This window comes from Hemiscyllium ocellatum, chromosome 22, assembly GCF_020745735.1.
Source record: "Hemiscyllium ocellatum isolate sHemOce1 chromosome 22, sHemOce1.pat.X.cur, whole genome shotgun sequence".
Taxonomy (NCBI): Eukaryota; Metazoa; Chordata; class Chondrichthyes; order Orectolobiformes; family Hemiscylliidae; genus Hemiscyllium; species Hemiscyllium ocellatum.
Genome location: NC_083422.1, coordinates 55,864,005 through 55,881,354, shown reverse-complemented (window position 1 = coordinate 55,881,354; position 17,350 = coordinate 55,864,005). Strand labels below are relative to the sequence as shown.

The window sequence follows — 17,350 nt, the reverse complement described above, 5'->3', positions numbered from 1 at the left end:
CTTTGCCAATTCATTTTTGCCAGTTTGTCAGTCCTCATGTGAGGAAGTTAAGTTTTTACATGGTTCTGTTCAGTGAATGAAAGAAAAATACAACATTGAGAGAGGCTATTTGGCCAATCACATCTGTACTGGAACCTCTATAGAGACATCTAATTAGTTCCACTACCTGAGTGTTGCCTCATTTCTCCAAGTAATCATCCAGTTCTTTTTTTAAAAGCTGCAATTCAATCTGTTTCCACCACCAACCAATAATCCATTCCAAATCTAACCACAATTCTTTCCAGAAAACAAGCTTTTTTTTTTCTAATTGCCTTTCGTTCTTTTGTGAATGACACTGATTACCAGGGACAGAAATTCCCTTTATTTTGTTATAGCGCAAACTCTCAAGATTTTAAACATCTCTGTCAAATCTTCTCTTGGTCATCTCTGGTGTAAGGAGAACAGCCCAATTCTCTGCAGAACTGCAATCCTGCATCATCTGAATCACTTCAGTAAATCTCATCTGCGCCATCTGTAGATTTATTTTCCGCATTCTTTATTCATTCATCAAATGTGTTTCTCTTTGCACTGTAATCATTTGTTATCCATTCCTTAAATTTCCCTCAAACTGTGAGTGCCTTGCTAAGGCCATTTCAGAGGGCGGTTGAGTCAACCACATCACTTAAGGTCTGGAGTCACATATGATTAGATTAGATTACTTACAATGTGGAAACAGGCCCTTCGGCCCAACAAATCAACACCAACCCTCCGAAGAGCAACCCTCTCAGACCCATTTCCCTAATTTACCCTTTCACCTAACACTACGGGCAATTTAGCATGGTCAATTCACCTAACCTGCGCATTTACCATGGCTAACCGACTTGCCTGCATATTCCTAGACGCTATGGGGCAGTTTACCAATTCATCTAACCTGCATATCTTTGGACTGTGGGGAGAAAACTGGAATACTTGGCAAGAGCCCACATAAACACAGGAGAACATGCAAACTGCACTTGCAAACAGTCATCCAGGCCTTTAATTGAACCCGGGTCCCCGGCACAGTGAGGCAGCAGTGCTAGCCAGTGAGCCACCGTGCTGCCCTGCTGCAGTGCATCTTGTAGATGGAAAACACTGGATATTAATTGGTGGTCTTATTTATTAAACCTCTGGTTCTCAGGTTATGATCTCCATTACCACTTTAATACTTCCATGAAATTGCCTTGGAATTTCCAAAGTTGATATACATCTATAATGTAAATTTACCTTGGCCAATTTAGTTTTTTGTTTCAAATGTGTAGGTATTAATAATACCTTTGACATTGCTGCTTAAACTGTGCAAGGATACACACCAGCTCTGAAGCTAACCTCCAAAGTTAGTTGTTGGATGGTCTCTGACCAAAATGGTGATGCTTCCAAAGACTCAATCCTCAGAGCCACCTGGTGGCTGAAACTGGAACTCCAGCATAATCATTGGATCTGGCAGAATTTAATATAAAGGGAGTACAGTAAATTCAGACATAATCTGCAGGAAAGGAAATAATTTTTCTAATCGACAGGACATACATGGATTTTCTAAAATAAAGTGTTAGTATCCTCTTTACAAATTTTTGGTGAAACTTATTATTTTTAAGGTATGTGGTAACATTGCTTCCCCCCACTCCAATTTTCTATTCTATTTCAGCAAAAGGTTTTGTTGCTAATAGTAAACATTTATTGTATAGCTATGCTTGCTGTCAGAACATCCATGTTTTTCATTGTTCCTTCACCGCTTAGGTCTCCTGCTTCTCTGTCTCTTTCCTCTTTTTTTTCTTCTGTCTCTCTCTCACACTCACTCACTCACTCACTCACTCACACTCTCTCTCTCTCTCTTTTTTCCTCTGCTCCTTTAATACTCTAAAAGCTACCTTAATGAAACTTTAGATTAGATTACTTAGTGTGGAAACAGGCCCTTCGGCCCAACAAGTCCATACCAACCCGCCGAAGTGCAGCCCACCCAGACCCACTCTCCTACATTTACCCCTTCATCTAACACTACGGGCAATTTAGCATGGCCAATTCACCTAACCCGCACATTTTTTGGACTGTGGGAAGAAACTGGAGCACCCGGAAGAAACTCACACAGATACTGGGAGAACATGCAAACTCCACACAGTTAGTTGCCTGAGGTGGGAATTGAACCCGGGTCTCTGTCGCTGTGAGGCAACAGTGCTAACCACTGTGCCACTGTGCTTTTATCATCTGTCCTAATGTCGATTTATGAATTTGATATCAAATTTGTTTGACTTCATTTAAGCGATTTTGAATCTTTTATTTTATTGAACGAGGTACACGGTACACATTGATTTTGAATAATCTTTTTAGTACTTTTTGGAAAGATTAAAATCCATGCAGTTTTTGCTTTGTGTTTAAAACCATGAACGCACTGTTAAAGGCTGGTATTTATTGACAAACCCTAATTGCACTTGAGATGGCTTAGGACAACCAGTCTCTCCTTTTAAAGGAGCTACTGAAGCAGCACCTAGTGTGGAAAGAGGCCGTTCGGCCCATTGAGTCTGCACTGAACCTCCAAAGAACATCCTACCCTTTAAGCTACTCTATCATGTGGCCCTTGCAGTGCTTTTGGCTGAAGAATTCCATGATTTTGATCCATATCTTTGTAAGTTTAACACAAAGTCATCAGCTATCTCTCAGCTGAAGTTTCTCACAGTTCATTTTACAGTGTATATAGCACTGACAGTCTCTGTATTTACAGTTTGATGGAGGATGAGATGTCTAGCCTTCACAATTGGAGTGAGAGGCACTGGCAGGGAGGAAAGCAAGAGCTGATAGCTGAGAGGGTGACTAATAGAACTGGTTAGGTCTGTTTATGGCTGTAACATTTAGAGGAGTGAGATATTTTAGCTTTTGGTCATAAATAGCCCTCAGACATTAAAGATGTTTGCTTGTTTATGCCCTTGGGTATTAGACGGTAATTACAGAGTGGTGTCTGCAAAACAAATTCCGGTCATGTTTTTTGTACTGCTGCCCCTCGATAGTGAAACAGCTGACTTGTGGTTGTGATGATGGTGTACAGTGATGTCATTCATTCTTGGCTGTTGCCAGTGTTACCAATCCCCAGCAGGGTCCTACGCGATTCCTGTCTGAGACTATTGGCTGACGTTTTTCTGGCTCTTTTACAAACTGTTGAAAAATAACATGCAGTGAGCCGAGGGCTGCAGATGCTGGGAAGTGGTTACTGCATAAAGGTGACTGAAGTTCAGTTTTCTCATTCTTTATCCAGGTTTGAGTTCAATATGCCTTTCCTTCTGAGTTTGAAACAGGTAATTTTGCTGATGTTATGCTTTTCACCCGGAATTTGCAATCCAACCCGATCCAAATCCTAGCCTGTTATACCCCCTCCTTCCCCACCCCCCCTTGTGTGTGTGACTTGATTATATTTCATGCTTGATCTGCATAGTTTTATCATTTGTCAGCATCACCCTGCCCTGTCGAAATAAAACATTTGTTTGGTATGCATGACTTTGGAACTTCAAACCATAACACTGCATTGTTAGATTTTAAATAAATCAAGAAGAGACATTATTAAAATTTGTATGGTGCCAAGATTGATGATGTAAGCATGTGAGAGTAATTTGTTTGACCAAATTGGAGAGACTGCGCACAATGTAGAGGATGACTTGGACTCTGCACGGGCTTGTTTTTGTTGAATTTGTTATGTTTGCTCCTCCTGAGGTATCTGTCTTTTTCTCGCTGCTCTTGGTAATAGCATTTTAATTCCTTCCTTCCTCCCCAATTTCCATAATAATTACTTCCCATATCGCGCACACTGTTTCATTCCCTGCTTAAGGCAATGCTGTTACCTAAACTGAATCCCCACTGTTAGCATCCTGGGGTCACCAGAAAACTGCACTGGTTCTGCCAAATAAATACAATGGTTACAAGAGTAGGTCAAAAGTTAGGAATCCTGCAATGAGTAACTCCTGACTCCAAAGCCTGTCCACCGTCTAAAAAGTGTAAATCAAGAATGTGAGGGAATACTCCCCACTTACTTGGATGGGTGCAGCTCCAACAACGCTCAAGAAGCTTGACACTATCCTGCTTGATTGGCTCCACATTCACACACATCCATTCCCTCCCCTACCAATGCTCAGTAGCATCAGAATGAGCCATCCACAAGATGCACTGCATTCACCAAAGATCCTCAGACAGCACCTTCCAAATCCAAGACTACTTCCATGTAGGAAGGACAAGGACTGCAGATAGATGGGATCACCACCGCTTGCAAATTCCTCTCCAAGCCACTCATCATCCTGACTTGGAAATATGTTGCCATTCCTTCACAGTTGCTGGGACAAAATCTTGGAATTGCCTCCCTAAGGGCATTGTGGATCTAACACAGCACTTGGACTACAGTGGTTCAAGAAGGCAGCTCACCCCCACCTTCTCAAGTGACAATTAGGGACAGGCAATAAATGTTGGGCTAAACATAGCCACATCCTGCAAGCGAATTTTTAATAACCAGTGCAGACTCAATGGGCCGAATGGCCTCGAGTAGTTATTTTCATCTTCTGCAGTTTGAAAGAAAAAAAAGTTACATTTATAGAAATCCTTTCCACATCTTTAAGACACCCCAAAGCATTCCATGTTTAATTTCTAGAACATAGTGCAACTGGTTGTTGTGTTTGCCTAACAGCAAGGTTCCCAAAGTAATAATGAGTTAAATAACCAGCCTCACTCTCTTTCATGGCACCTGGTGTAGAAATAAGGTAAATTCATTAATGATCTAGTATTGGAATGTGTAGGAATCACAAGGTATCAGAACAGTGCAGGGAGGTAATGCAAATTAGAAGAACTCTTTCAAAGAGCAAGTACAGGGGTGATGGATGGAATGGTCACCTTGTTCTCTTCTACGGTTTAGAGACTGACCAAGGTGCTAGGGGAAAGCTCCTCTCTCTCAAGGTGGTACCACAGGATCAGTTCCATCCACCTAAAGGAACAGATGAAGCTGTAGTTTAAATGTCTCACATGACAGACAGCATCTGACAGTGCAGTGCTCCCACAGATGTGTGCCCATTTTACTGGAGCAAGTCCTTAAACCCATAATCACTTGGATTCTGAGGTGAGAGTGTTACCACTAGGTCCAGGGTTGAAAGGTTAGGAAGGAAATTGGCAAACTTTGATGCAGGTAAATTGTGTTCCGTGTGGAACGATCAAATCTGGGAGACAGGTTTTACAAGGCAGGAATCGATAAGGAGTGAAACAAAGAGCGAAAACAAAAAGCAATCGGTAAACAAGATTTGAAATAAATTGTTGGGAAGAACATTGACGTGGCTCCTAAAAAAAAAATGGGTTCAAGCGGCAGTTAGATACGCTCCTGGAAGGAAAAGGAATTAAAAAGTATGGTGAGCAGATGGAATTGATTTTCTTTTTAAATTAAAGGTGAGGCTTAATGGATCTAAGTGACAGAGCACTTCATCTTTCTGTAGGTACATGCAAGTCAAAATTGCAAAAGTTCCTGTTGCCCCCGGAGTTTAAAAATCATGACCATGGCTTGTTCCTGCCGTCCTTCCTGCCACCTCACCCCTTCACACTGTCCTGTTCTCATTGCACATAACAACACACTGTGACCACTTCTCGATGCTCAGTGCTTATGTCCCTTTGTCACAGTTAGCCCACTGGAGTAACTCCTCTCATGACGAAAACTCAAAGTCTGATTCTCTTTGTTATTCATTGCTCTCAGTTTTGAGCCAGATCAAGGGACAGTATTTGCATGTTCTGCATGTCTACAGATGTTATCTATAGTATTATGAAACTTGATACATTTTGTTTCTCGTCCAGGCTAAAAACAAAAATCAGTGTGGGGATTTTTCTCATCTCATAGTGGCTATTTTCACTCATTACATTAGTTTTCATTTAAGACACTGACAGCAGATGATATACTGTTGTGATATCATTAGAATGCTGCTTGTTTATCATCAAACTGTCATGTAAAGTGGTGAATTTCAGGCCAGCCTATTGCATTGTCCCTGATCATTATTACCCCCAGTCATTCTTCTCTTAATATCCAATGGGAGAGAAAATACATGCCACCCAGTTTATGATAATAATAAACAAGCAATCTTAGAATGTCCTCAAGGTTACCATTGAATAGGAGTTGATCTGGACCAGCCTTGTGAATGCTGTGGTGACAAGAGCAGATGAGAGGTTGAGAATTCTGCAGCAGGTGGTTCAGCCCCAAAGCCTGTCCATCATCTGTAAAGCCCAGTCAGGAGTGGGAAGGAGTTCTCCCTACTTGCCTGGATGGGTGCAACTCCAACGACACAAGTTTCACACATCCAGCATGCTTACTTGGCACCACAGGCACTGCATTTCCAATAGTTTATGTCATCGAGTAATTCACTAAGCCACCTTCAACAACAACCTCCAAACCTGTGACATCTACCATCCAGAAGAACTAGGACAGCAGCTGTATGGGGCACCTCCATAAGACCATAAGACATAGGAGTGGAAGTAAGGCCATTCGGCCCATCGGGTCCACTCCGCCATTCAATCATGGCTGATGGGCATTTCAACTCCACTTACCCGCATTCTCCCCATAGCCCTTAATTCCTCGAGACATCAAGAATCTATCAATCTCTGCCTTGAAGGCATTTAGCGTCCCGGCCTCCACTGCACTCTGTGGCAATGAATTCCACAGGCTCACCACTCTCTGGCTGAAGAAATGTCTCCGCATTTCTGTTCTGAATTGACCCCCTCTAATTTTAAGGCTGTATCCACGGGTCCTAGTCTCCTCGCTTAACGGAAAAAATTTCCTAGTGTCCACCCTTTCCAAGACATGTATTATCTTGTAAGTTTCTATTAAGTCTCCCCTTAATCTTCTAAACTCCATATGAATACAATCCCAGGATCCTTAGCCGTTCCTCATATGTTAAATCAACCATTCCAGGGATCATCCGTGTGAATCTCCGCTGGACACGTTCCAGTGCCAGTATGTCCTTCCTGAGGTGTGGGGACCAAAAATGGACACAGTACTCTAAATGGGGCCTAACCAGAGCTTTATAAAGTCTCAGTAGCACAATGGTGCTTTTATATTCCAACCCTCTTGAGATAAATGACAACATTGCATTCGCTTTCTTAATCACCGACTCAACCTGCATGTTTACCTTTAGAGAATCCTCGACTAGCACTCCCAGATCCCTTTGTATGTTGGCTTTATGGATATTCTCACTGTTTAGAAAGTAGTCTATGCTTTTATTCTTTTTTCCAAAGTGCAAGACCTCGCATTTGCTCATGTTGAATTCCATCAGCCATTTCCTGGACCACTCTCCCAAACTGTCTAGATGCATCTGCAGCCTCCCCACTTCCTCAGTACTACCTGCCTGTCCACCTAACTTTGTATCATCGGCAAACTTCGCTAGAATGCCCCCAGTGCCTTCATCCAGATCATTAATATATAATGCGAACAGCTGCGGCCCCAACACTGAACCCTGCGGGATACCGCTTGTCACCGGCTGCCATTCCGAAAAAGAACCTTTTATCCCAACTCTCTGCCTTCTGTCAGACAGCCAATCCTCAATCCATACCAGTAGCTCACCTCGAACACCTTGGGCCCTCACCTTGCTCAGCAGCCTCCCGTGTGGCACCTTATCAAAGGCCTTTTGGAAGTCTAGATAGACCACATCCACTGGGTTTTTTCCCTGGTCTCATCTACTTGTCACCTCTTCAAAGAATTCCAACAGGTTTGTCAGGCACGACCTCCCCTTACTAAATCCATGTTGACTTGTTCTAATCAGACTCTGCTCTTCCAAAAATTTGGAAACCTCATCCTTAATGATGAATTCTAGAATTTTACCAACAACCGAGGTTAGGCTAATTGGCCTATAATTTTCCATCTTTTGTCTTGATCCTTTCTTGAAGAAGGGGGTTACAACAGCGATCTTCCAATCATCAGGGACTTTTCCTGACTCCAGTGACTCTTGAAAGATCTCAACCAATGCCTCCACTATTTCCTCAGCCATCTCTCTCAGAACTCTAGGATGTATCCCATCAGGGCCAGGGGATTTATCAATTTTAAGACCTTTTAGCTTTTATAGCACTATCTCTTTTGTAATGGCAACCATACTCAACTCAGCCCCCTGACTCCCTTTAATTGTTGGGCTATTACTCATGTCTTCCACTGTGAAAACTGACGCAAAGTACTTGTTAAGTTCTCCTGCTATTTCCTTATCTCCCATCACTAGGCTTCCAGCATCTGTTTGAAGTGGCCGAATGTCTACTTTTGCCTGTCGTTTGTTTCTTAAGTATTGAAAGAAACTTTTACTATCATTTCTAATATTACTGGCTAGCCTACCTTCATATTTGATCCTCTCCTTCCTTATTTCTCTCTTTGTTATCCTCTGTTTGTTTTTGTAGCCTTCTCAATCTTCTGATTTCCCACTGCTCTTGGCCACTTTATAGGATCTCTCTTTTTCTTTAATACATTTCCTGACTTCCTTTATCAGCCATGGCTGTCTAATCCCTCCCCGGATAATCTTTCTTTTCTTGGGGATGAACTTCTGTACAGTGTCCTCAATTATACCTACAAACTCCTGCCATTTTTGCTCTACTGTCTTCCCCGGTAGGCTCTGCTTCCAGTCGATTTTTGTCAGTTCCTCTCTCATGCCCTCATAATTACCTTTATTTAACTGTAACACCATTACATCCGATTTTGCCTTCTCTCTTTCAAACTGCAGACTGAACTCTACCATATTATGATCGCTGCTTCCTAAGGGTTCCCTTACTTTAAGATCTTTTATAAAGTCTGGTTCATTACATAGCACTAGGTCCAGAATAGCCTGCTCCCTTGTGGGCTCCATGACAAGCTGTTTCAAAAAGCCATCCTGTAAGCATTCCATGAATTCCCTTTCTTTGGATCCACTGGCAACATTATTTACCCAGTCCACCTACATATTGAAGTCTCCCATGATCACCGTGACCTTGCCTTTCTGACATGCCTTCTCTATTTCCCGGTACATGTTATGTCCCTGGTCCTGACCACTGTTAGGAGGTCTATACACCACTCCCATTATGGCTTTTTTGCCTTTGTGGTTCCTCAATTCCACCCACACAGACTCCACATCATCCGACGCTATCTGCATGATTCCCTCCGAGCCTGTCACCATTCTCATTTTGAGCTACATCAACGTTGCTTCACTCTTGTTGGGTCAAAGTCTGGCAACTCCCACTCCAGATGGTACTGTGGGTGTACCTAGATCTAATGAAACACAGCGATTGCAGTTAGTAGTTTGTTATCACTATCTCCAAGGGAAATGTGAACATACGTAAAATGCTGGCCTAGCCAGTGATTACCATGTCCCATCAACAAATTGTTTTTTTAAAAAACTAATGTGACTGCTCAGAGGCAAGCCTTTAGAATCCTGGAATCCCCACAGTGTGGAAACAGGCCCTTCAGCCTAACAAGTCCACACCGACCCTCTGTAGAGTATCCCATCCAGACCCATTCCCCGACATTTACCCCTGACTAATGCACTTAACCTACACATTCTTGAAAACTATGGGCCAATTCACCTGACCTGCACATCTTTGGATTATGGGAGGAAACTGGAGCACCTGGAGGAAACCCATGCAGACACGGGGAGAATGTGCAAACTTCACACAGTCACCCAAGGCTGGAATTGAACTCGGGTCCTTAGCACTTTGAGGCAGGAGTGCTAACCACTGAGCCCCCATTGCCATCCATTCACCTCATTGTCTGTGCTGACTTATTAATAAAGCTCTCCATTTAATTCCACTCCTCTGCATTTATTCCAAATAGTCAATGGTTTCAAGGACTTATCCTATTCCATTCTGAATCTTTAGAATTGAATTGTTTTCCACCAGTCCTGTAGAATTCCAGATCATAAAAGCCACTTAAGAGTTTCCTCATCCACCTCTGGTTCTTCACCCCATTATCATAAAAATGTGAACAATGATTACTCAAATCTGACTAGTCATCGCAACTCCACTTTGCTCAGGTTATCAAACCCTTCCAAGCTCCGTTTTAAATTCTCCGTATTCTAATGAGAACAATTCTGTAGTCCCTCCCAGATAAAATGAAGTCTCTCATTCTGATAAATCTTCTCCAAAGCAATCTGGCACCAAAATCTGTTTCTCGAACAAACTGCAGTTGTCAACTGTATCTGTTTGAGATTCCAGCCTCACCCTCAGCTGCTGAAACTCTCGTGCTTTTGTCATCTTCTGATGCAACATTCCTGATGCTCATTTGCCATACTTCAATTCCTAAATCACAATGACTGTGTTAGGACACACATTAAATCTCACACAACTTCAAGGACAATTAGGGATGAGAAACAGCAATCACTATTAAATGGTATATTTGAAGATGCTAAATCCCATTTGTTGCAAACTATATGAATAATGAGTTCATACTATTGAACTGTTCAACAATAAAGAGAAATTGCCTATCTCTGTGTTTGGCGATTCTGTGGAGAGAGAAGAAAACAATTGTTAATGTTTTGAATGCAAAGACTCTTGTTTGGAATTGGATTTTTCAGTTCACTTTGGTTAACGTAATCATGCTTGATTGTTTATGAGACTCTGGCAGCTCATTTTGTGAATAGGATGCAGCTGTTGAGTGAATGTGTCTTTTGGCCTTCGTATCTTCTTGTTCTCTAATTAGCCAGTGGGAGTAGACTTGACAGGAGACTCCCACAGAATTTTCCTGTTCTTCCTGCACAACAAGTTTTGTTTTATTTTCATGGAATGTCAGTGATCCTGGTAATACTAGCAATTATTGTCCTTCCCTATTTGCCCTTGACTAGGTGTCAGTGTGCTGAATACTTGGAATAGCTTGCTAGGCCATTTCAGAGTAACTACCAGTCAATGTCATTGCTATGGGTCTCGCAATAAAGGCATGGATACCATGTGCTGCCTTAACCACCTTCTATAGCTATCCTGCTCCATTTCGGCCAGACCAGGTAAGAATGGTACATTTCCTTCCAGTGAAAACAGTTATGACCCTACTGGAAGGAAGTCTACAATTGATAGTAATTTTGAATACCATTGATTGAGATTAGAGTTTATTCCAAGCTTTATTAATAGAATTTAAAAGCACCCAGCTACCTTGGTGGGTGTGAATTTGTTTCCCAATCATAAGCCCAGACCTCTGGGTCACTATTCCTGCCACATAACAACTGTTACCATGCCTCTACTTGGCCTACTGCCATACAACCAGGTGAGACAATTCTCAAGGATTCTATGGTTGACTCATTGTCAACATAGAAGGAGGCCATTTGGCCCACTGTGTCCATGCTGGTCAGCAAGGATCTGACTATCAATCTCATCTTCCAGATCTTGGAGGCTATGGTAATGCAAGTGAATGTCTAAATACTGCTTACATGCGATGACAGTTTCTGGCTCAACCACTCTCTGTGACATAGTGCTCCGAATTCTCAGCACCCTCAGGGTGAAAGTATTTCTCCTCAAATCTCTCTTGATCTTTGTCCTCTTAAATGGAGGATGGAGGATAGTGGGCTAGTGTAGGTTAGGTGGGCTTGGATCGGCGCAACATCGAGGGCCAAAGGGCTTGTACTGCGCTGTATTTTTCTATGTTTTATTTTCTATGTTCTAAATTCATTCAGTGTCCCCTAGTTATTGACCCCTCCATTTGGAATAGAAGTGTCTCCTTATCCTCCCCTTCATAATCTCATACACCTCCTCCAAGGAACTCATCCCCAGCCTACCCAGTCTTTCCTCACAGACTGAAACCCTCTAGCCCAGGCAGTATCCTAGTAAATCTCCTCTGCATCCTATCTCTGCTATAATATAATGACTAGAACTGCATCCAGTACTCCAGTTGTAGCCTAAATCAGCATTTTTTTTTTTAATACAGTTCCAGCATAACCTCTCTACTCTTGTATTCTCTCCCAATAAAGGCATGCATCCCATATGCTGCCTTAACTACCTTGTAACATAACCTTCTCCTTCCTGGGGTCTGTGGGCATGCATACCAAGGTTCCCTGATCTTCAATCTTTCTAATCTTCTTTTCATTCATTGTGTAATCCCTGGCCTTGTTAGCCTTCCCCAAATGCATCACCTTTATTTTCCAGGCTGAACTCCATTTTCCACTACTATCCCCTGCTGACCAGTCTTGTTAGCCTCCTACAATTCCTGGACATCCTCCTCTCTCTTTGCCATGAAAACTGATAGGATGGTAAGCGTGCCTTTCTTCATTAATGTTCACAACAAATAACAACGGTCCCAACCAGTATTTGTTTCTTATCCCTAATTATCCGTGAGATTTAATGTGTGTCCTAACACAGTCATTGTGATTTTGGAATTGAAGTATGGCAAATGAGCATCAGGAATGTTGCATCAGAAGATGACAAAAGCACAAGGGTTTCAGAAGCAGCTGAGGGTGAGGCTGGAATCTCAAACAGATACAGTTGACAACTGCAGTTTGTTTGAGAAACAGCTTTAAACAGGAATGTGCTGCAATAATTTCAGTCACTAGTTCTGCTTGCTTTCCAGTTTTAAAATAAGATCCAATAAAACCTGCTGCAGTTCATGAAATAGACTTTATCAAGTACTGTTTGCTTAAAATAGATTTATAGTTATTGCATGAACAGAATCCAGTAATCCTTCCTTGGATTATTTTAACTTAACAATTTTAACCAGGTTTTTGGATTTAAAATTTTACTCAACTCTTCTTCAAATCTTCCTTTCTGTAAGTTCAAAATTGCACTTCTTCAGTTTTTCTCCTCCCCTAACTTCAACATGCTTGTTCTTGTGTACCCTGTCATGTTTATGTGCAGGTCACAGTCCCTCATTTACAGACCGATTATGTAACATTCATCATTGTCTGACTGTAATTCCTATGATAGCCCTCACCACTCCCACTGAAAGTGCCAAATGTCCCTCTGGTCTCAAATTCTCTCCACTTGCTTGGATGGATAAGACTCCAATAGCCCTTATATTTAACTCTGTGCTGGACAGAGTAGTAGTCTGCTTCATTTGCACCTCATCCCCCACCTTCAATAGTCCCTTCTTTCACCATTAATGCACAGTTGCAGTGGTCAAAGGCATCAAATGTTCAAGAACATTGCCACCCGCAAGTTCTCCAAGTTGCACACTTTGTCTTGGAAATATAATGCCTTATCATCCCTGTTTCTGGGAGTCTATCTGCCCCAAGGACTGCAGCAGTTCAAGAAGGCAGCTCAGCACCATCATTTCCAGGGTACTTACCTGAGCAAGGATCAAGAGAAGGCCGTTCGGCCCCTCTTGCCTGCTCCATCATTCAATAAGATCATGATTTTAACCCCAGCTCTACATTCCTATATACTCCTTATTCACAGTGAAGAATATATTTACCTCTGCCTCGCAAATATTGAAAGATTCTGCATCCCACTGCTTTTTAGAGGAAAGGAATTCCAAATATACTCAAACCCTTGAGATATGCTTCTCATCTCTGTCCTAAATACTTACCGCCTTAAAGTATCAGATGGGTTGCTGGTGTTAGCCAGGAAGCAAACAACATTACAGTAAGTGTCTCGGGCCCCTTTCCAATTCTAGGAAGCACAGAACAGGATCAGTGCATGCAACCAACCCTGATGATCATTCTTCCACACTAACCTCCTCTTCTAAGACCAGAGGAGCAGAATTAGGCCATTCAGCCCATCGAGTTTGCTCCACCATTCGATCATGATGGAAATGTTTCTCAACCCCATTCTCCAGCCTTCTTCCTGTAACCTTTTGATCCTCTTACTCATCAAGAAACTGTCCATCTCTGTCTTAAAGATACTCGATGACTTACCCTCCACAATCTTCTGTGTCAATAAGTTCCACAGAATTGTCGCCCTCTGGCTGAAGAATTTCCTCCTCGTCTCAGTTCTAAAGGGTTGTCGCTTCACTCTGAGGCTGTGCCCTCAGTTTTCGTGGTCTCTCCTATTCGTCGAAACTCCTTCTCCACGTCCACTCTATCCAGGCCTCTCCGTATTCTGTAAGCTTTAATGAGATTCCTTCTAAACGTTGAGTACAGACCCAGAGTTCTCAACCACTCTTCATATGACCAGCCCTTCATCCCCAGAATCATTCCTGTAGACCTCTTCTGGACCCTCTTTCAGTGGCAGCACACCCTTCCTTCAATATGGAACCCGAATATGGTCTGACCAGAGCCTAAACCCTATCAGTGTCATCTTCTCTCCTCCGTGCCTATCTAGCCTTAACTTGAAAGCATCAATACTGTTCTCTCAGTCAATCTGAATTAATTTGATAAAATTGTTGATACTTTAAATTGGGAACTGAGAACAGGTGAAAATGTTAACCTAGGCAAATGTTCCTATACCGTGCTGGAGTGCTGCATTGCCATGCACAGTGTCACCTAGCTGAAATGACAATCCAAGCAATTGTCAGTCCCATTCTCTTCCCACAGCACCCAGTAGGGTCTCCTTGGTCCCCAATTCCCATCAGCATCATTTAGCTGCCATTTTACACCACCTCTTGTGGGATGCCACCCCCAGACACACATTCCCTTCCCCTTCCACAGGGACTGATCCACACCCCCTCCACTCCCACGCCTTTCCCTGTGACATGCTGAAGGTTTAACACCTGCCCATTTACTTCCTCCTCAATATCCAAGGCCCCAGACACACCTTCCAGGTGAAGCAGAGATTTACCTGTCTTTCATTCAATCCAGTCGACTGTATTTGCTGTTCTCAATGTGTGTCCTTTTGCTCTGAGGGAGATGAAATACGGGCTGGGTGACTGCTTTGCCAGCACCTACATTCTGCCCACAAAAAGGACCCTGAACTTCTGGTTGTCTGCCAATTCAACACGCCACTGTGTTCCCACCAACATTTCTGCCTCGGGCTTGCTGCAGTGCTCTAGCAAAGCTCCGAGCAAGCTGGAGAAACTGCACCTCATTTTCCGCTTAGGAACTCTGTAGCCTTCTGGACTTAATATTGAGTTCAGTAATTTTTAGGGCCTGACCACCACTTCCCATGTCCTTTTCCCACCTCCATACCCCAGGCCTAGTCGATGCCAATCCATTTTCACCACCTTTATGAGCTTTTTTCCTACCCTGGTTCACAATTATCCATTCCTTTATTTGCCTGACTCTGTCTGTCTGTCTGTCTGTCTGTCTTTCTCTCCCTATGGTTTCCATCTTTACCTATCCACTCACTCCTTTCACCTCCCCCACCAGCCCAAGTCTTCAGCATATATCCCACCTTTTCCGAGCTACAATCAGTCTTGAAGGGTCACTGGACCTGAAATGTTGACACTGCTTTCTCTCCACTGCCAGACCTGCTGAGTTTCTCCAGCAATTTCCATTTTAATGTCTGTCCTATTCTGTTGGTTCAGATAACTATTAAATATCTCCTAGCTCTATTTCAAAAGGAATGGAGTATTCACAGAGAGCCTCAAGATGCTGTACAAAGGAAACTATTTCAGGAAGTAATCAAAGTAAAGTCTCTTCGTTTTGAGTAACTCCAGCATTTAAGAGCTTGGAGGAATTTCTCAGGGATGGGAAATGTCATACCAGTAACTTTCATTTCACCCTTTTAACATTTTTTTAAGTGAAATTTGTCTGGAAATGTTGAAGTTGTTTTATTTTGTGCAATTTGTCATCCTCAAAATTACTTTTGCATCAGGATTTTCCTGCTGAAAACATTGTTTCTCTGCTTGGGTGCATGCCTGTTTGAAAAACATAAGCATTGTTGAGCTTGGTGAGGCTTCATCATGTAACAACCAACAAAACATTTATGATAATTGATCAGAGTTTGAAGTAATTGATCTAGTCATAGAATCTGGAGGTTTGGGGGAAGTGACAGAATCTACTTGAAGTAAAACGTTGGGTACAATTCGGTCAGCTCCTAAAACAGTAGTCACTATTGTTAATAATAGCTATTAATTAATGATTCAAAATCCTACATTACAGTAAATAGCTAAGTTGAAGTTTACAGTGATATTTACTTACTTCTAACAAATCTGTTTACACTGGATTAATGGAAAACTAGACTTGAAGTGTTCCATGGAAATCTTTTATATAAATCAGTATCTGGCACAATTGCCCATTCTTTTCAGCTCACAGTAGAGGTGACTTTGCAGATTGCTAATGACAGTGATTTTTATAAACTAACTTACTTTGTGTTGCCAGATGGACGTCAGTCGCACAGAGTTTTTGGATCCACCTTAGGTAATCTAGTGAGAACATGTAAAGTTTTGGATAGTCTTTGTTGACACTGGGAAGTGAACAGGTTCCTGGCTTGAAGGCATAAATATACAGAAAGTAAATGCAGTTAATGTGAAATACAGGGATTTTAAAACCAGGTTTTGCCATGATTCTGTTTCAGCATTTAATAACTAAGGTAAGAGCCATGACTGTAATGCAGTGTTGGATAAGGAAGTTGGCTTAAACAACATTATTGAGGGAACAAAGAAACTGCAAATTTCAGAGATTTTGATTTTATAAAAGAATATGCATGTATGAGCTTTCGGTGTACAATCATTTCTCATTACAAAAGGTTTGACCATCTGTTTAGGTGCAGAGAAATAGACTTCCCTACGAACATAAAAAATGCAAAAGATTTAAACACTAAAGCTTGAATTATGTAAAATTGATGTTGTACTGCATCCAAGGTAACTTTAAAATCAGATTTGTACTGTCTTAAAGCTGTTTACTAGTCTTATTTGGGATTTGTTCCTCCTTGACCTGATCTAATTTTGAGAGATTTCTGTTTTATGACTTAGCAATGGAGTTACAAGAGTTTAAACTTGATCTAGTTCATTCTTTAGTTTTTATTGCATTGTGTACTGCTATTTCTTTCAGGATCATTGCATAATAAATTATGAAATTTGAATTTGTGTTTATTTGTGAAAGGTCTGTATTCCCCATAATCACCATGTGAGACCTAGGAGCAACTTGGGTTAACACCAGCTCTGATCCTGCAGGTAGCTTAGCATGAAATATGATTGTAAGTGATTGGGTCAAAATTTTGAAATGCTGTACATTAAAGTTCGTTCATTTTCTTTTTTCTAATCAACCTGTTCAGAGACTTTATTACACACTTCTGGACCAGGTGGGACTTGAGCCCTTACCTCCTGACTCAAAGATAGGGCCATTACCACTGCAACATAAGTCTCCTAGGTTTATTTTAGCTTGTCTTAAAATCTTTGTTGAGCAACTTACCTTGTCGAAACTGTGGATGGATGGAGGTGGAGCAAAGTAGTCATGTTATTCCGGGGAACCTGTTCCCCAAGGATGTATTCTGCATCAACTGTGTTGGTTTAGTTTTGTGCTAGTCTCAGTGAGATCATTTAATTTATGATGTGGTCCCACATGGTATGCTTCAAGCTATTTGTCAGTCCAATGGA

General features: G+C 41.9%; 1 protein-coding gene across 3 annotated transcripts in view; it reads left to right on the top strand.

The window, feature by feature from the left end:
• Positions 1–17,350, top strand: part of wbp1la (WW domain binding protein 1-like a) — a 118,506-nt gene that overhangs the window by 64,303 nt on the left and 36,853 nt on the right. Inside the window, exon 1 of one of the 3 annotated variants that reach the window (XM_060842243.1) lies at positions 3,251–3,299. The exons of 1 other annotated variant lie outside the window; for it this stretch is intronic. In XM_060842243.1, the coding sequence (XP_060698226.1) occupies positions 3,273–3,299 (27 nt within the window). In that variant the 5' untranslated portion in view covers positions 3,251–3,272. Of the gene's footprint in view, positions 1–3,250; positions 3,300–12,158; positions 12,192–17,350 lie in introns of those variants that run through there. One more of the 3 variants, XM_060842244.1, reaches the window with a different exon arrangement.